The sequence below is a fragment of the Carassius auratus genome, unplaced genomic scaffold (assembly GCF_003368295.1).
Source record: "Carassius auratus strain Wakin unplaced genomic scaffold, ASM336829v1 scaf_tig00214477, whole genome shotgun sequence".
NCBI classification, from domain to species: Eukaryota; Metazoa; Chordata; class Actinopteri; order Cypriniformes; family Cyprinidae; genus Carassius; species Carassius auratus.
Genome location: NW_020527672.1, coordinates 35,999 through 55,669, shown reverse-complemented (window position 1 = coordinate 55,669; position 19,671 = coordinate 35,999). Strand labels below are relative to the sequence as shown.

Sequence of the window (19,671 nt, the reverse complement as noted above, 5' to 3'; positions counted from 1 at the left end):
AACCCAGCTAACAAAAAAAGGTCCCCAGGACGTCCCCTAAATGGCCTCTGCGAACGTCCCCCGGACGTCAGCGTGTAGGGTCCGCTTGACGTCGAGCGACGTTCGCGAAGACGTCCCGCGGACGTTCAAGGGGACGTTCACAGGACGTGCAGCGGACATTCGGGACGTTTAGGGGACTTTCACTTTAAATCCCCTGAATGTCATTTTATTGTACTTTTAAGCTAATCAAAGACAACAGACACGCTGTATGAAGCAAAATAGATTTATTTTAATTGAACAATGGTAAAGTTGCAGGGCTTTTCGTGTGTGATTGTGTGTGTGTGTTTTTTGGCGTGTCCGCGTCTCTGGTTGTCAGCTGTGGTTAGTCGATGGCATTTCTTCCCATTGTCTTTTAACCTCCCTCTTGAAAATGTGATTCGGCATTTAAACAAAAGAATACAATTTTAGCCTGTTGCAGAAATGTAGGAAATAAGATGCAGATCTATTTCTTGTTGGGGTTGAACCATAACTTAAAGTTAAAAGTGCATTATGACTCAGATTGTAATGAGAAGAGTGCAGCAGAAATGAAATCCTTTAAAGTCATGATCGTATAATAAAACAAGCAATCGTGTTTCTATCCACCAGTACAGGCTCTCTCTTCTCATTCTTTCCTTTTTGATTTTGTTTAGTTTATTATTTGAAATTTGAATGCATAGGTTGATCTGTGTTAACTTTAACAGAAAATCACACAAAATATATTTTTTTTATTAATTACCGGTATATTAAATATATTTATGTTAAAATGCTTCAGTCACGAGATGTGTTTAACGGTTTCCTGTGTGAGGAATAAAAAACTGTTCTTCACCCTTAAGATGGTAAGACTGAGAGAAGAGGAGGAGTTGTGATATCGAATGGAAAGGTATAAAATAAGGTGAGAGAGATGTAAAATTATTGTGAGGAAAGAGACAGAAGCTGGTGAATTACAATGGCAAGTCTCTGTATCCTCTCTCTCTCTCTCTCTCTTTCTCTCTCTGTCTATATATATATATATATATATATATATATATATATATATATATATATATATATATATATATATATATATATATATATAAAACTTGTGCTTAATAATCATATTCCACTTCTTTCCCTGGTGAAAATATAATATGCCAAGTATATTAAATTTTGGTATACTTCTGTGTACTTAAAGTCAGAGTAATGATCAGTATAATTTAAGTATGTTAATGATTAGCAAACTTAAAGAGTGTTATTTTGCGAATGCTAACTTTGTACTAAATATGTTTAAGTTATAATTTAATTGTAATTAAACACAATTTCAAGTGTATTTAGTGTACTTTCATATGCTAAAGTGGAACAACTTCAAGTATGCTTAGTACACTTCAAGTATAGGCTGTGGGACAACATATGTGCTTGATTAATTAATTAAAGTGTGCTTTATTTCTATTACAAGTACATTATAATTGAAATTTTGGTATACTTCTGTGTACTTAAAGTCAGACTAATGATCAGTATAATTTAAGTATGTTACTGATTAGCAAACTTAAAGAGTGTTATTTTGGAAATACTAATTTTGTACTAAATATATTTAAGTTGTAATTTAATTGTAATAAAGCACAATTTCAAGTGTATTTAGTGTACTTTCATGTGCTAAAGTGGAACAACTTCAAGTATGCTTAGTACACTTTAGGCATGTCTATAGGGACTACTTGTGATTAATGAAATTAAAGTTTTTTTCTTTGTATTTCAAGTACATTACAAATGCATAATGAGTTTCTTTGAAATGTACAACAAAAAACAAACATAATAATTTGGTGGTAATTGTATATGATTTTTAAGCAGAAAGTTAACTTAATTTACTCTAAGCTGAATGTTGTAAAGTCAATAAAAAATAATAACAATAATTACATGAATAAAGACATTTTATTAACAAGTATTTATTTAAATCTATTTAAAACATTTTATTTACATTTACAGGAACTTGGTTTCAAAACTTAACAGAATAAATTTACCATGTTTTACAACAGTGCAAAAACAGAAAGAAACCACAGAGAACCTTCTGAACAGCAACAGAGGTGTAAATAAAAACATATTTACACATCAGACCTTCTTCTGGACGAACTGTTCATTGTTGCACTTGCGTCTGATAGCTGCTCGCACATCAGATGCTGTTGACTGTGGAAACTCCAGCAGAACTGCATCTGTTAACAGAAAAGACAACATATAGCTGAACAGCATAGCACTTTATCTCATGAACAAATACTTTGGGGCCTGAATTTTCAATACAGTCTCTCTATCGACACTCAATGCCACAATGTGTGATACACATATGATCATTCACACAAGTTGTTGAAACTTTCTGTAATTGCATGAACAGCATAAAAGGTTTGATTTACATACACATACTGACATACAGAAATTTAACACCACTGGGCCAAACATTTCTAAGAACAGTAATGGTTACAGGTATGTTTCCACATAAGTCTGGTTTAGCACAGCACCATTACAAACTTTTCCCAACCCATAATTCTTTGTGCTGAAACTATATGAAAAATGACACTAATGCTCACCACTGGTCACTTTTTCTCGCAGTTTAAGCACACTAATATCAGGTAGTCCTCCATAATGAGTATATTTCTTACTGTCTGTAAATTGTTCAGTTACCGTGGGAACAAGTTGCATGTTTATATATTTACATTTAAAAGAGCTCCATTAACAGCTATAAGGCCTCAGTTATACCAAAGTGTTTTTTGTCAGCTGAAAATGCTAGGTGCTCTGCTGAAAATGTCCAGCTGCGAGTGCTTGAGAGCGCAGCGTTTTCAGTTGAGACGCTTTGGTTGCTATGATAAGGAGTAAAAAAACACCCGAACTCTCAGCGCGAAAAAGACACTCAACACGCTCCTGGTGTTTTATATATTACTAGACATGAAAAAGAAGTCATAGACTCAACAGCAAAGCACAGTGGTGGTAGTGCGATGATACTGGGCTGCATACGTGTTATAGGTGTTGGAGGGCAACATTTATAGCTGGTACCCTAGATGACTGATGATGGACCAAAATACTGGCCGACAACTAACGTCACCAGTCAAAGTCATACTGTGGCACCTATATTTTTTTGTTATGCGCTTTCATAATGATTTTACATACAAACATTTTTACATAGAAAAAAATATTATACTTTACCACTTAACTAATGCAAATACAGTGATGTGTTGTATTTTATTTCCCTGTATTTGCTATTGAACCAACTTCTGCTGCATACTGTATTAAATGCATACTGACTTTGCACTTATGATTCAAGAAGATTCATGGTTCTTTTATTGCTTTATAAGTAGATAAAATTACACACCTGTTATGGCCTGCACTTTGGCCACGTCCAGCTGGGTTTTAGGAGGGGCCCCTTTTCCTGATTTCCCTGTTAGCGTGGACTGGGCAAGTACATCTTTTGTAAAGACCAGGACAGCCAGCTCCTGCGCAAAGATGGTCATGCGTGTGCGGTTCAGTCGCTGGAAGGCCCTCTTTGGAACTGAAACTTCACTGCCAGCCAAGGGTTGCTGTATAGAGAAAAAGGGAGATGGAAGAGTGGTATGATCTCTCGTGTGCAGGTTCCCATTAACAAGATAATTCACATGATGTAACATATATGTAACCTACAACTTTAAGGATGATCCCTGTTCAAAACAAAATACAATATGTACACGTTCAAAAGCTATGAATTTAATGTAGTTCTTAAATAATACAATGATAAATGTATCTTTTATTCTTTAATTGTAACGTACCATCTCAAGTTCAGTGACAAAAGAGGAGGTTGTGGATGATGGGGTCCCCCCAAACGAGGGCTTCAATGACTTTATACAGTGGACACACTCCTTCATTATTTTAATCATTTCTGGAAGTTCTAGGTGAATTTAAATGAAAAACAAATGTATTTTATTAACATTTATTATGACACAGGATAGACTGATGCAACGTAAAAGCTGACCTGAGATTATGGGACTTCAGATCAGTATATGGCAATTATGACAATTGTGGAACAAACTTTATTCTTCAATGTCAACCCCTGTAATGAAAGCTTATACCTACCACGAAGGGATGCCATGATTTCATCCATTTGGGGTGCCATTTGTTGACCAGTGCTATAATCCATTAACTGCTAAAACAAACAATGAAAAGCAGACATAATACATTTTATTTATTAAAGTCACATTTTACAGCATGAACTTGTTTTTGAATGTTATAATATACATTTACATTGTGCTGCATTGCGGGTAATCCTTCATCCATATCACTACCCTAAAATATAATAACAGATTAATTAAAAGCAATACAAAGAGAGTCCATGTCTGAGAGAATGTACAGAAAGCAATCAGAAAAACTTCATAACTTACAATGTCAGGTTGGTTTGGACTCCGTATGACTGTGGCATCATCATCTGAACTGGTGTAATCATCAGGAGTGGATGATTTGGGTCTGGCAGCCTTTAAAGTCTTTGCTTGCTTTATCAGGACAACACATTCATGATGTAAAAAATTTAACAATGAATAGGAATGTAATAAAAATTAGGGTTTTAAAAAACATCTTAATATGACACCAGGTGATATTTGTATTAACTCTAAAATGTTACTAAGTAACGTATAAAGAGGATACTACATTTCTTTCATAAAGCGTTATATTCTTTTTAAGTAATGTCCTGTTTATAAAGCACAGTACAACAAAATGTAAAATTTATCCAGGTCTTCAGAAAACCAGTATCCCTTACACAATAAAGTTGTTGTGGAAATTCCTCCTCAGTTGCCTCACTATTATGCTGATCTTGTGTGTTTTTGTTCTTATTTTTGGAAAGGGAAACCTTCAGGTTTTGAAGCATCTGGTTCTTGGCTGTCTCTTTGATCTTGGTTTGCTTTTCCTGAACAAAATATACAGTTAAAGAATTAGTCCACTTTAAAATTTGAATTGAATGATAATTTACTCACCAAATTAATAAATTACTGCCTGAGCACTCAGTACTCGCTATAGCTTTGTAGCTACCACCACAGAGAAGGAATGTGCCAAAGCCAACATGAAGGTAGCTGGGCATGTTATATACCTCACTTTTTGAGACAGCGTGTAGCAAGTATTAAGAAAGTTAGCTATGTATTTAAACTTAAAAACTGTTTAAACTAATATGCAAATTCATTTGCAAATTTGCAAACTTTTACTCACCATCTTAGCTTTTTTTGCCTCCACCGCATTGGTCTCCAGCATTTTCTTTTTCATGATAACACCCCTGCATTCTTCCTTGGTCCATATATCTTTACCCAAGATGAATAAATTCTTCTTTGTGACAAGATCCTTGAACGAATCTGATATAACGATAGAAATATAGAGGTTAGCCGACCCCAGCATGCAAACCAACATAAAAAAAAGTTAACAATGTTAAGTATACAAGAATCTGAACATGTAAACGAAAAATAACTGATACAATATCATCTTACCTCCTAATAGTAGGACTTTAGCTGGTACTGTCCTATCGGGCTCTTTTCGTGTGGGCCATTTGATCTCAATCCAGTTATCATCGCTGTCAAGGTCTGGCTGCGACGTCACTTGACTTAAATTGGCCAAATTCCCAATAAGCGATGCACTTTCAACTTTTACTGTTTTGTCTAAAAAGTAATATATAGCGAATTGGTAAGGCATCGTGATTCGAGACCTTTTCACCTCACCTGCAGAGACAGACCTACTATGATTGACGGGATTGCGTAACATGTAACGTCAGGCGTCAGATGCTCCGATTGGTTGCAGTGAGCTTCAAAACTATACGGCACACACTTTACCGCCAAATTCAAAGTTAGAGACTAGATACTCTGAAACAGTCTATGCTCTGAAATCATGGCATCAAACCGTAATTTGAAAAGACATTTGAATTGCGACGGGACTCAACCAGAGACGCCCAGAACAACAAAATACAGAAGACTTCATCAAAAAAAGGTAAACATAAATAATAAAAAACATTTATGAAAACATTTTTCACAAGAAAACTGTAAATTACGGTGTACTGCAATAGCCTACAGCAATTATTAAAATAATTTAGGACGTGTTGTTTTATCTTATAGGTGCTTCATTATTTGTTCTTTATATTTTATATGTGAACCTGCTTTGTAATAATGAACCATTATGAAAAGCACTATATTAATAAATATTTTAAGTACAGCAGTATTTTGTAAAGGTAAATATTATAAATTAATAAACTGCTGTAAAATCTCAAATTAAATAAATTTGCTATATAAATATAACAATGTATATTTTGTACATGATACATGCCTTTTTTTCCTCTGAGAAGTGTTTCATATTTGATTTTTATCCCATCTAAAAACACAGTAGTACAGTGTATATATGGGTTATTACAGTGTAACACCCCATCTGTAAGACTGGACCAATGTGATGGTAAAATCTTTATTAATATAATTTACTTTATTATTTTTAGTACTTTCAGTATTCATATGACCCAAGACTGTCACATAATGTAACTTTTCAAAGACAAAAGCTTCATGGTGTTTTGAAAATTTGTTAAACATGAGACATTACAGGCACTATTGGTGTATAAATTTTACTGTTTTACAGTTATGTTGTTTGTACTGTATTTGCAGAAACCACTGAAATTAATATACAAGAGATTTCTTTGTACATCTCCAGTTCCCAACTCTTTGGACAGAGGAACAGTTTGTGAAAAGGTATGACTTCAAGAGAAAAATGTTTATGTTTAACAGCATTTTTTATTACTAATTAATTAGACATTTAAACTGTAAAAGTCAGTCCTTCAAAAATACTGCTTTTATTTTGTTAGATGCTAAATACTGCTGTTTTATCACTGAAACTGCACTTTTTCTTATCCATTTGTCTCAGATACAACTTACACATGTTGATGCAGATAATTGTAAAGTGCAAAGAAGCCTGCAAGACAGTAAAAATCAGAAAGGAGACACAGAAGAAAGGAGGCAAGATGTGATATCTGAAACGGTGATAAGGTTTAAGAAGACAGAACGTGAAAGCAAAGATGATAATGTAAGTGCACAGGAGGACAGAGAGGAAGATGATGAAGATGCACAGGAAGACAGAGAGAAAGATGATGGAAGTGAACAGGAAGACAGAGAGGTACATGATGAAGATGCACAGGAAGACAGAGAGGAAGATGATGAAGATGCACAGGAAGACAGAGAGGAAGATGATGAAGATGCACAGGAAGACAGAGAGGAAGATGATGGAAGTGAACAGGAAGACAGAGAGGAAGATGATGGAAATGCACAGGAAGACAGAGAGGAAGATGATGAAGATGCACAGGAAGACAGAGAGGAAGATGATGAAGATGCACAGGAAGACAGAGAGGAAGATGATGAAGATGCACAGGAAAACAGAGAGGAAGATGATGGAAGTGAACAGGAAGACAGAGAGGAAGATGATGGAAATGCACAGGAAGACAGAGAGGAAGATGATGAAGATGCACAGGAAGACAGAGAGGAAGATGATGAAGATGCACAGGAACACAGAGAGGAAGATGATGGAAGTGAACAGGAAGACAGAGAGGAAGATGATGAAGATGCACAGGAAGACAGAGAGGAAGATGATGAAGATGCACAGGAAGACAGAGAGGAAGATGATGGAAGTGAACAGGAAGACAGAGAGGTACATGATGAAGATGCACAGGAAGACAGAGAGGAAGATGATGAAGATGCACAGGAAGACAGAGAGGAAGATGATGGAAGTGAACAGGAAGACAGAGAGGAAGATGATGAAGATGCACAGGAAAACAGAGAGGAAGATGATGGAAGTGAACAGGAAGACAGAGAGGAAGATGATGAAGATGCACAGGAAAACAGAGAGGAAGATGATGGAAGTGAACAGGAAGACAGAGAGGAAGATGATGGAAATGAACAGGAGGACAGAGAGGAAGATGGTGGAAGAAAACAACAAAGAGTCTGTGAAATAAAAAGCCAAGATCGAGATGAGTTTCTTAAGGTAATTTCAGCATTTACTAATACTTTTTTAAATAAAAGTATCTATTAACATAAGGTATTGCACACTGAACTAACATGAACGAACAATGTTCAGTTGTATTGATATTAGAAAAGTATTATAAATGACAAATGCTTTACAAATATATATTTTTGTATTTCTTAGTTATTACCATGTTAGCTACAGCATTTACTAATCTTGATGAATCCTTAAATTCAAAGTGTAACTATGTTGACTGTAAGCCTATCTGTTTTGACAGAACAACACTATAAGTGCTGCTGCATTTCTTCAAATATTGCTTTAGGTGTAAATGTGATTAATTTTGTGTTTTACAGAAACAGCTAGATGATGATCTTGTATACCCTGGTGCTCCTCTCACGAAGGGACAGAGTCTGCTTTTACTCATGTCATATGTACTGAGGCACAATTTGACAGGTGTAGCACTTCAGGATCTTCTTACATTGTTTAATGCACATTTCCCTGGCTTGGTGCCAGCAACCACATACCTTTTTCATAAAGCCTATGGACAGTTTGGCCAGTATAAGCCCCATTTCTATTGTATCAACTGTGAAACCTACATTGGACCCAGTGAGACAGCACCACAAAACTGTTCTTCTTGTAATACTGAATTTGACATTGAGAACAGCCTAAAACTTGGGTCGTACTTTCTTGTACTTAGCCTATCAGCCCAAATAGTGGACATTTTGGAAAAACCTGATATACATTTGAATACAAAGGAATCAACTCCTGGCATTCTTTCTGATATTCAGTGTGGGGCAGAATATCAAAAATTCAAGCAAACTGGACAAATGGGGGATGATGACATTTCAATTTTGTGGAACTGTGATGGAATTCCAGTTTTCAAAAGTAATAATGTTCAGATATGGCCAATCCAGTGTCAAATTGTAGAACTGTCACCAAGAGTCCGGCAAGGTAATATATGCATTCCATGCTTATGGCTTGGTAACAGCAAGCCAAATATGGCTACATTTTTAACTGCTTTTGTTGCACAGCTTAAAGAACTGGAACAGGTTGGTATTAAATGGAGGGACTCTGAAAACACAGAGCACACAAGCAAAATTCATTCGCTACTCTGCTCCTCAGATTCAATTGCCCGCCCCCTCCTGAGAAATACGAAACAATTTAATGGAAAATATGGATGTGACTTCTGCCTTCACTCTGGTGGTGGCCCATATGTATGGGAAACACCAGAACCACCATTAAGGACAGAGACTGACCATTTCAGGCACGCAATGCTGGCAACACCTGAGAGACCAATAATGGGTGTGAAAGGCCCATCCCCTCTGATGGAACTTGAGAGCTTTAAAATGATCACTGGATTTGTTCCGGACTACCAGCACTGTGTTTGCCTTGGTGTAACGAAACAGTTAACATCTCTGTGGTTGGATAGTAAGCACCATAAGGAAGAATGGTACTTGGGCTCTAAGGTCAGTGACATAGACCAGGGACTAATGTTAATTAGCCCACCTGTGGAGGTCACAAGGGCACCCAGATCAGTTAAGGACCGAAAATTCTGGAAGGCGTCTGAATGGAGGTCATTTTTGCTCTTTTATGCTTTGACTGTTTTGAGTGGAATTTTAAAAAAGAAGTACTGGAGTCATCTTTTTTTGTTAGTTTTTGCAATTCACACTCTTCTGCAGGATGCAGTGAAAATGACCCACGTGGATATGGCAGAGCAAGCTCTTCGAAAGTTCGTACATAATTTTGAGAAACTGTATGGTGCTGGTAATGTCTCTTTCAATGTACATTTGTTAATGCACTTGGCATCAAGCGTACGCAACTGGGGACCATTGTGGGCAACATCCACATTTCCATTTGAATCATTCAATGGGACTTTGCTAAAATTTTTTAATGGAACAACACATGTGTCTGCTCAAATAGTGAAAAGATTCCTTAGGTGGAGGGGTCTTTCAACAAAAGCAGAGACTATAATGGAAAATGCAAATGACAACATAAAAAAAATATTTGGCAAACTCCAGGGTAGGTCTGGCGTAACAAAAACGTCAAAAGAGTTTCCAGATAATGTCAGAGGTTTTGGCTGCCCAAAGAAAGGCAGCACATCTGTGCTGCAGAGGAGGGCCATTGAACATTTCACAGGAGACACTGTTCATTTAGGTTTATTTTATGACCGTTTCATTTGCAACAGTGTTGTTTATCATTCATATAATAACACAACTCTTAAAAAGAGAAATAATTCTGTTGTACAGTTAAATGATGGGACATTCTGTGAGATTTTGACCTTGGTGGCCTACACATCTGAGGATGGGGCCTCTTCTGTATTTGATACAAACAGTTTCTGTCTTTTAGTTAAAGAGCTAGCCAAGAGTGGAAGAAAGGTTTATAGAGATGCTCAGTTAAATATATCCTGTACATTTCTAACTGAAGTGTGTCACACCAATAATGTATTTGCTGTACATCCTCAGTCATTAGAGCGCAAATGTGTAATGGTGAAGTCTAAGGACAAAATGTATGTTAGTCCACTTCCAAACAATGTTGAAAGAGACTAAAACTGTTTCCTGCAAACAGAAATGTTTGTAATTGTACCAGTGAAAAACATGCAACTGTTAATGTTAATCCCATTTTTTTTTTCCATAATTCACTGTGTAACTCAATTACATAACAGGTTTTTCTTATATTTCATATCAGTCCTGAATATTATTGTGTTTAATGTTAAATATTTGACATAAATATTGTTACACAGTGTGTTTAATGTCAAATTTTTTGTTAATGTTTTTAGGATTATTATGACCCTGTCATTTATGATTGTATCATGATACTTCTAATATTAGCTCAATAAACATAACTGCATATAAAAAAAAACTGTTAAAAGAACAGACATTTGTGCAATGCATATATTGTATTGAAAATATATTTATAACAGGCTTTCAAAAATTTCATCACTTTTGCCAAGTTACAAAGTTCCTAGCTTAAATAAGTAAACGTTAAAGTCACACTCACAATTAACTTAAAATATGCTAAATCTTCAATATATTAAATAAACTATTTTTAAAATATGCTTTCAGTGCATTGTGACAAGCATAATTTCAAGCATGCAGTTAAAATTTGTCTAAAATATACTTAAAAATAAAGTTAAAATAAATAAACTTCTAAAATTCTACTTTAATTTCACTTTTAGTACATTTCTCTAAAATATAGTATAATAAAGTATAATAAATTACAATTTTTTTAAAGTATATTAAAAGTCTTACTGAAAATTAGTACCAGAAGTATGTTGCTAATATACGTTTAATACATTTCAGGGCCTGAATTTCGTTTTTTAAACTGGGGGGGAATTCCCCCCTTACATGGGTCACATGGGGGGGATCTAAAGATTATGGGGGGGAGAATAACTTTTGATGCATCGGTCTAATTTAATCTAATTAAATCTAATTTAATCATGTTCATTTATTAATATCTACAGATTTGTATGCATGAATTGTGCATTTCCAGTTCTCAAATCAGTTAACAAAAAAAAAAAAAAAACTTTATACAAAATACATCATGCTCTTCAAATTGACATTAAGACCTCTGTTTAAACTAGGCCTATGCTATATATTAATGTCTATTTCAGTTCATGTGTTTCAGTTCAGTTCAATTCTTTGCTTTTTTTTTACTTTTGATATTGATATCGTAAATTGATATTAAGAACTCAGTTTAAACTATAAGTATTTATGTCTTTCATACATTTCAGTTCTATTTCAGTCAATTTTTTCCATTTCTTTTTTTCATGTGACTTATTCTAAGTTTCTCATCTGTCTCCTCATCTTCATTTCTTTCCATTTGATGATGGCTCTGTTGAAGTCAAACTGCTCAAGGGAAGGTCCAAGCTCTGAAATGATCATTAGATTTGTGAGACTTGTATTATTCAGTGAATTTCTGAATTTAGTTTTGATCCTGTTTTGTGTGCTGAATCCACGTTCACACGACACACTCGCTACTGGTATGACCATGGCTGTCTGAATGAGTTTCTCCATTTCAGTGAAAACTTTTTTCTTTGGATCGTGATCTGCATCATCCGAACTTGTCTTTCGCTTCAGCCAACGGTCCATATTTAAACTACTACGCTAACCAAACAATTCATTGTCTGTGGCCGTGTTTGTGCGCGCGGGAAATATGAATAGAAAACAAGGGGAAACGCGCAGTCACATGCTCAAACAAGTGGAAAGCTCGGGCGCGCGCGCCGCAGTCTCATTTCCACAAGCGCTTGCACTCTCGTGGCGTCTGTCGTTGCCATGCAACCAACTGCGCTCTCCATGATGACAATAAGGATCAGCAAAATATTAATTGATTTCTAGCCCTTGCGTTAACTTTATTACTAGATATATTTATGGAGATGAAAAATAATAAAGGCGCCCTGTACAGCTATGATCAGCTGTTCGGCCGAGCATTCAATGTTGTGACGCTGTAAGCTGATCAGTTGGTTCGTTGCTGCCGCGCTCTATCACTCGCACACCATAAAGAGCAACATGTTTTTTAATGTTTCAGTTTCGTTATTACAACGACAATTTGGAAGCGGATAATTTCTTCACAAACAGGTCATTTTGACTCAAAATGTTAGAATGCTGCACCTACACTTGATAGTGTGAATAAGATCAGCGCAACGCAGACCGCTGCATTGACAGCGTGAAACATGATCTGTCTACAGCAGCCAGGGCTCCGCCGTTTACTGTCTATGAGCTCAGCGCTGAGACAGAAAATGCCGGTCCAGCGCTGATTGAGGAATTATATTCGAAAATAAAAGACAATTTGACATATTTTTTCTCGCATCTGTGAATTTATTTTTTAATCATTTGCTCTGAGATGAAGCAAATATATTTGTGCGGGAATTTCTCGCACTATAAAAGCTAACCTTGCGGGAATGGTTTAAATTATGCGCAATCCCCGCATTCCCGCACCGAAATTCAAGCCCTGCATTTAAAGACTGTGTTATTTTTGGTTAGTATATTTGCAGTGTATTGTTTAAAATTAAAATATATTTGAAATACAAAAAAGTATGCTTTTTTTTTACCAGGGCTAAAACAACAAAATGAACACATTCAGTAGTGTTATGACTTTATATATCTAGGACTGTCGTTTATCCATTGACAAACGATTTGTAAAGACTGTTGACAGTTTGGATTTAGACCAAGCGGTCCGAAATGTAGCGGACATGCCTTTTTGCCGCATATAGGCGTCTCAGTGTGTATTTTTACCATATGGAAATTAAATATTTAAGTTTAATATCTGCCAGTATTATATACGTTTAATCATTTCAGCTTTACAAGCTAACGTTAGCTTAGAAAGTGTTCACATAGCCTAACCTCAGCAGCTGCGTGGGCCAACTTCAGCAAAGGTTTAAAAAGGTAAACTTGATCAAATGTAAGCATTAGGAGATAAACAGTAGTTAAGGTATCTATAATGTCTAATAATATAAAAGAATAAATACCTTTTTTGACCAAACAAAAGCGAAAACTCAAAGCCGTGTCTGAGGAAATCACCAGATGACCGTTAACTGTCATTAGCGGCTGAGCGTTGCCATGGATACATGCCGCGTGCCCTAAAGTGACGTCATTCGGTCATGTGCTCATTTGATCGACAGCTGCTTGGATCCTATCTCCAGTGTGGCTATATTACTTTTTTATTAGAGCTCCATGTAGTGTAGCAGTCTTAAATGCAATAACTAAAATAATCTATTTCCTAAATAACTTTTCTTGTCGTCTTACCAACAGTTTATATATACAATACAAGTTTATTTATATAGCACAAATAAACAGTTTAATACGTAAATAATTTATTAATTTGTCTTACCTGTGTTATTTTTCACTTTTTTTTCTTCATGTTTTCCTTGGCATTCACTCTATAACATTCTAGTAGAGCTCCTGGGATGCAAACATATTTTCTTCATTCATGCATAAACCGAATTGTAGCTCTGTTCAATTATATTATTGAAAGTTTATATCATCATGATTAAGCATCATGATTTTGATGTTTAAATACTGAAAACAGACTCCTGATTTAATGACATTTTTCATTACAGAAGTTACTCCTATTTTCTTTTTCCAGAAATGAAAATTAATTAATTTAACATTAACTTTATTTTACAATGTATTCAAATCTATATAGTAATATATATATATATATATATATATATATATATATATATATATATATATATATATATATATATATATATATATATATATATATAAATCAGCAAATCAAAACATTTTTTTTTTGCAATCTGTTATCATTACAGTTTTGTTTTAGGCAAAAATACCCTTTAAAATCCAATATGAGTTGATTTTGTCAACTCTCTTTGTCTGAGTTGCAAGGTGTCAGGTCCAGTGTTGGGAAGGTTACTTTGGAAATGTTATAGGTTACAGATTACAAATTAAATTATTTAAAATGTAATATGTAGTGTCACTGTTTCAAGTGACTTTAAGTAATGTAACTGATTACATTTGATTACTTTTTGATTACTTTTCTAAATTTCTATTGTTTTCAAATGTTGATTATTTTGAATCATTTAAAGCAGGCAGGGTTAATGTTACAGTGGTACTCAACACTGATTACTCTCAGATTTTAGAATCCTTCTTCACTTGAATTAAGACTATAATTTAATTGTAAAGTACAACCACCTCAAAATAGGACTTTAGCAGCTCTTTTTACTTTGCAATATTTTTTTTAGGTTAAATACAGATTTAAAATCATAAGATATAGTTTAATAGCTATGATACTGTTTTTGAAATCAAATCTTTGCATAGCTATGACAGGAAACATTGGCATCTAACAATGCTTTGGAAAAAAAGGCAGTTAATCTAAAAATAAAATTAAATAAATAAACAATTTACATAAACCAAAATAGGAAATAAAACAGTTATGGAATAAGCATGTGTCATATTCTGTGTCTTCAACTCCAGAAACATTGGTGTCTCATATTTTAAATATGTATGTGTGAAAATATTCAAATGTAACTCCCTTTGTAATCATTAACAATATCATAATTAACTGTGATTTAATTACATTTTACATTACATTAACAAATTGCTACATTTATTTTGCAATAGTTACATGTAACTAGTTACTGCCCAGCACTGGTCAGGTCTGATGATAAAAGATAAAGGACTGCATTTTTCAAGTGTTGGAATGGAAATGGCAGATGAGGGACGAAACAGGGACGTTCAAACTGTCTCAGACGAATGTCCTCCGAACGTCCGCCAGCGGACCAAATCCGGACGTCCTCCGAACGTCAAAAGGGGACCAAATCCGGACGTCCTCAGAACGTCCGCTGAACGTCCGCCAGCGAACGTCAAACGCGGACCAAATCCGGACGTCCCCCGAACGTCCGCCGAACGTCCGCCAGCGAACGTTATAAATCGGACGTACTGCGGACCTAAGCGGACGTTCGGAACGTCCGGGGGACGTCCCCTGTTTGCTGGGAATGCCGAAGCTTAATTTTCATTATAAAAAAGGATGGCAGATACAAACACGATACCAAAATTACAAAAATGCAAACTTAATGCACAGCTAGCTAGTAGCTAGCGCTAAACCATTATCCACGAGTGAACATGTTAAAGTTGTCCTAATATCAAACAACATAATTACAATCATTAATATACATGATGATTTAAAAACCAATGTTTATTGAATGTAGCAATATCAATAAATCACTTACTCAAAAGAGGGTTCAGCGCAACCGTGTCCCAGCAAAGAAATTCTCGAATCTCGACTGATTTTGCTCTTGGTGTGTTGAACTCTTTTTTTTTTTTTTTTTTTTTTTTATTAAAGTGTTTATTACAAACTCTCGTGGAGACAACAGCATAAGAAAACCGGGCAAGGCATCATCAAAATGCAGATTTGACAATGAAAAATAATAAATCAAAATAAATAAATAAAATAAGGCATTATTCACATAATAAAATGTGTTACAGGATCAAAAACATTTCAGCAGCATAACAAATAGTTTCTACAGTTTGTTTAGAATTTTTTACAAGGTTCAATGAGGATAATAACATACGAAATTCATTTTTAAAACAGTTTACATTTGGTAATTGTTTTTTCCATTTACTTATGTGAATGTGGTATTTACCCATAATGATGATAAGGTTAACCAAAAGTGAAAGATCCCTGGTCAGTTTAGAATTATAAATAAGAATATCTTCTATTGTAAATTGTTCAAGTTCACTAATTTTATTTTGTAACCATCTTTGGACATCCTGCCAAAACTTCCTACTAACTGAGCAAAGGAAGAATAAATGCTCAGTTCGTTCTGGGTTTTCATGACAAAAATCACAAGGGTCAACTTCAAAACCAAATCTACCCCTCAGTGTCTCCGCAGATGGATAGTAGTTATTAAGAATTTTAAATTGCATTTCTTTTACTTTGGGTGCAATTGGCCATTTTATAAATTTCCAATGTTTTTCTGCAATCGTTGGATTATCTAATATTTTAAGTTTTGTCTTCCTATCATAATCATGATATATATATCCTTTGAAAGCTTTATTTAAATATTTGTTGTCACATTTTTTGTCCGTAATGTTTAATTCTCCTATCATTAAGTTTGGAAGTTTGATTTGGACATTAGAAAAACTAATTGTGTTTTTTATCAGCTGTATCAAATTCACCGGGATAGATTTACAGATTTTCTTATATTCTTTAAGAGAACATTGAATATTATTAAATTTGTTTCTAAACTCTTTTAACTGTAAGATTTCACCATTTATATCTAGAATGTCATGAACGAAGATAATGCCTTGATCAAACCAAAGCTGGTTGAACAAAGACTTTTTGTTTGATACAATTACTCTATTATTCCACAAGGTGGCACAATGAGGGGTAAAGTTATGGGTAAATACCATCTTCCAATGATGCAAAACTTGTTTATGAAACTCAGATAATTTAAAAGGTATTTTAGAAATTTCAAAGTCACATTTCAAAAGAAAGTTTAACCCACCAAACCTCTTGAAAATGCTTTTTGGAATGTGAAACCATATCGAATCCGGCTTCAATAGAAACTCTTTCAACCACTTTATTTTAAATGTTCCTAACATTGCCTCAAAATCCACTGTTTTGATACCCCCCCTATTATACTCCTTAACCAACTGAGATTTTTTAACATAGTAGGTCTTATTTCTCCAGATAAATTTATATATAATAGAGTTAATTTTCCTCACGTTCTTTGGAGCAATGTAAAGAGATTGACATGGATAAATCAGTTTGGATATACCCTCAGCCTTGGACAATAAGTTACGTCCAAAAATAGAAAGATCTCTACTAAGCCAGTGGTTTAAGGATACTTGTATTTGATCGATTTTTTCTTTCATATTAATTTCCTCTCTTTGTTTTTCATCTTTAACCATCTTAACTCCAAGATATTTAACTTCTTTTTTCACAGGGATTGACATTAATTCTGTATCTAAACAGTCATATAACGCAAGTAGTTCACACTTTTTCATATTTAAACAAAGACCTGAAGCTTTGGAAAAAATTGAAATTATTTGCAATGCATTGCTAACCATAGATTTATCCCTAAGGAAGAAGACAGTGTCGTCTGCAAACTGACTGAGTCGAAATTCGTAATCAAAAAAATTTATACCCTGAAAATTTGGATGATTTAATATCAGATATGCTAGTAACTGAGTACATAAAATGAACAACTTGGGACTAATTGGACATCCTTGTCTTATTCCGCAAGTTATATTTATTCTGGGTGTTAGTCCTGGGTTTAAGGAGACATAACTGTAGATATCATTATAAAACATTTTGATCACTGAACAAAAATGTTTTCCGAATCCAAAATTTTCTAACGTAGAAAATAAAAAATCGTGTTCGATAGAATCGAAAGCTTTGAAATAGTCTATAAATAAAATCAGGCTTTCCGATTCCAAAATAGACTGATAGTCCAGCATGTCCAATATTAATCTCACATTATTATGTATACTTCTACCTTTTATAAACGCAGACTGAGTTTCATCTACTATTTTATCAATTACTATTTTCAATCTCTCTGCATATATTAAAGCTAATAATTTATAATCGTTGCAGAGCAACGTAATGGGTCTCCAATTGTCTAAATTTGTTATATCTTTTTTTGTTTTGGGGATTAGTGTTATTATACCAGTTTTCATTGTTGGAGTAAGACATCCTTCTTGCATACATTCTATAAATACATTCAATAACAATTCTTTGATATCTTCCCAAAAAAACTTAAAAAATTCAGAGGTCAAGCCATCAATCCCAGGTGACTTCCCATTTTTCATTTTTTTCAAGGCATTTTCTAATTCTTGCAAGTTTATTTTTTCTTCTAACCTTATTTTGTCATTCTCCACAATCCTTTTAATGTTACTCTTAATCTGAGTAAAAAAGGAATCACAGTCCTCTTTGTGGAAATCTGAGCTGTACAAGTTAGAGTAAAAGAGTTGAACTTCTTCATTTATTTGGCTAGGGTCTTCTATGACTATGTCATTTCTTTTTAATTTACAAATTCTTTTTTTAGATTGTCTAGATTTTTCTAAGCCATAGAAATATGTTGTGTTCTTCTCACCTTCTTCGATCCATCTAGCCCTGGATCGTACAAAGGCTCCACTTGCTTTTTCTAATTAAATTTCATCCAACTGTTTTTGGAGGGAGTTCAACTCAGTTAGTTCTTGCTCTGAAGCATTAGTTTTACCACAGAGTATGTTAATCCTTATCAGTATTTCTTTCTGTTTTAGTTTATTTGTTTTTGACATGCTTTTCCCCATTTCAATTGCCAACCTCTTTGTTTCAAATTTAAACCATTCCCACTTGCCTTTATTTGACATATCCAATCCTTTTACTTTTAGACAGAGGGATTTTATTTGTTTACAAAAAGAATCATTTGATAAAAGTCTATTATTTAGTTTCCATATATTACCAGAAGAGCACGGTTGTTTGGTTACTAACAAGGATAAGCTTATTAAACAGTGGTCGGTAAGCGGGGATGCAGTTATCTCACATTTCTGAACATTATTACTTATTGAATGTGAGATAAGCCAGTAATCTAACCTTGACCGTTGGTTCCCGTTTGAAGCACTAATCCATGTATATTCCAAAAGTGTAGGGTTATTCAATCTCCAATAGTCAAACGTATTAGTTTCAATACAAAAATTGTGTAGTACTTCGTTGTTCTCAGGTTGTTGGCCTCTAGGAGGTATCCTATCCAACCAAGAATTTGGAGCAATGTTAAAATCACCTCCCATAACAATTTTATCTGTCATATGAACAGCTTTCCACTCATTCACTAGCCTACCCAATTCCTCTAACATACTTCTATTGTTCACCTTGTTGTTATATCCGTAAATTGAAAGCACAATAATTTTTTGGTCGCATATTTCAATAGCTGCAATCAGCCAGTGGCCATCTTTATCTCCTACGTGACTAATTACTTTTCCTGTAAACCTGTTACAAAGTATCATAACACCTGCTGAATAATTGGTTCCATGAGAATATAAAACATTATCCCCCCACTGCTGTTTCCAAAATTTTTCATCTGCTGTACTCGAATGTGTTTCCTGTAAAAAAATCAAATTTGCCTTAAGTTCTTTACAAAATAAAAAAAGTGCCTTGCGCTTTGTAAGATTTTTCAAACCTCTAACATTTAAAGAAGTAAACAAAACCGACATTGAACACTAAAAAACAAATAAAGTTAGTGCCTAATGAAAAAGC

At 34.5% G+C, this 19,671-nt stretch overlaps 2 protein-coding genes across 3 annotated transcripts; one reads left to right on the top strand and one right to left on the bottom strand.

The window, feature by feature from the left end:
* Positions 1–1,964: 1,964 nt before the first annotated feature.
* On the bottom strand, positions 1,965–5,721 carry LOC113092103 (uncharacterized). Of its 2 annotated transcripts, none has more exons than XM_026257699.1 (9): positions 5,472–5,721; positions 5,200–5,339; positions 4,757–4,903; positions 4,386–4,493; positions 4,249–4,290; positions 4,081–4,150; positions 3,777–3,895; positions 3,347–3,551; positions 1,965–2,198 (listed from the first exon to the last, which is right to left on the bottom strand). In XM_026257699.1, the coding sequence occupies exons 1-9, from the start codon at positions 5,671–5,673 to the stop codon at positions 2,098–2,100; spliced, it is 1,134 nt and encodes a 377-aa protein (XP_026113484.1). In that variant the 5' UTR covers positions 5,674–5,721; the 3' UTR covers positions 1,965–2,097. The 2 variants fall into 2 exon arrangements, with proteins under 2 accessions (XP_026113484.1, XP_026113486.1); XM_026257701.1 differs by having other exon boundaries at positions 4,081–4,147.
* Positions 5,722–5,820: 99 nt separating this feature from the next.
* LOC113092104 (uncharacterized) lies at positions 5,821–11,840 on the top strand. Its single transcript, XM_026257702.1, has 5 exons — positions 5,821–5,964; positions 6,624–6,707; positions 6,880–7,038; positions 8,322–10,122; positions 11,752–11,840. Exons 1-5 carry the CDS (start codon positions 5,866–5,868, stop codon positions 11,838–11,840), a joined length of 2,232 nt encoding a protein of 743 aa, XP_026113487.1. The 5' UTR covers positions 5,821–5,865.
* The last annotated feature ends 7,831 nt before the right edge of the window (positions 11,841–19,671 follow it).

Bases quoted from the DNA above. Each gene is read 5' to 3' on its own strand.
- LOC113092103 (XM_026257699.1), bottom strand. From the start codon at position 5,673: ATGCCTTACCAATTCGCTATATATTACTTTTTAGACAAAACAGTAAAA. The intron at 5,340-5,471 runs GTAAGATGATAT...TCGTTATATCAG, and splicing joins TAAAGTCCTACTATTAGGAG to ATTCGTTCAAGGATCTTGTC. The intron at 3,552-3,776 runs GTACGTTACAAT...TTCTCTATACAG, and splicing joins TTGTCACTGAACTTGAGATG to CAACCCTTGGCTGGCAGTGA.
- LOC113092104 (XM_026257702.1), top strand. From the start codon at position 5,866: ATGGCATCAAACCGTAATTTGAAAAGACATTTGAATTGCGACGGGACT. The intron at 7,039-8,321 runs GTAAGTGCACAG...TGTGTTTTACAG, and splicing joins GTGAAAGCAAAGATGATAAT to AAACAGCTAGATGATGATCT. The intron at 10,123-11,751 runs GTTTATTTTATG...ACTTATTCTAAG, and splicing joins AGGAGACACTGTTCATTTAG to TTTCTCATCTGTCTCCTCAT.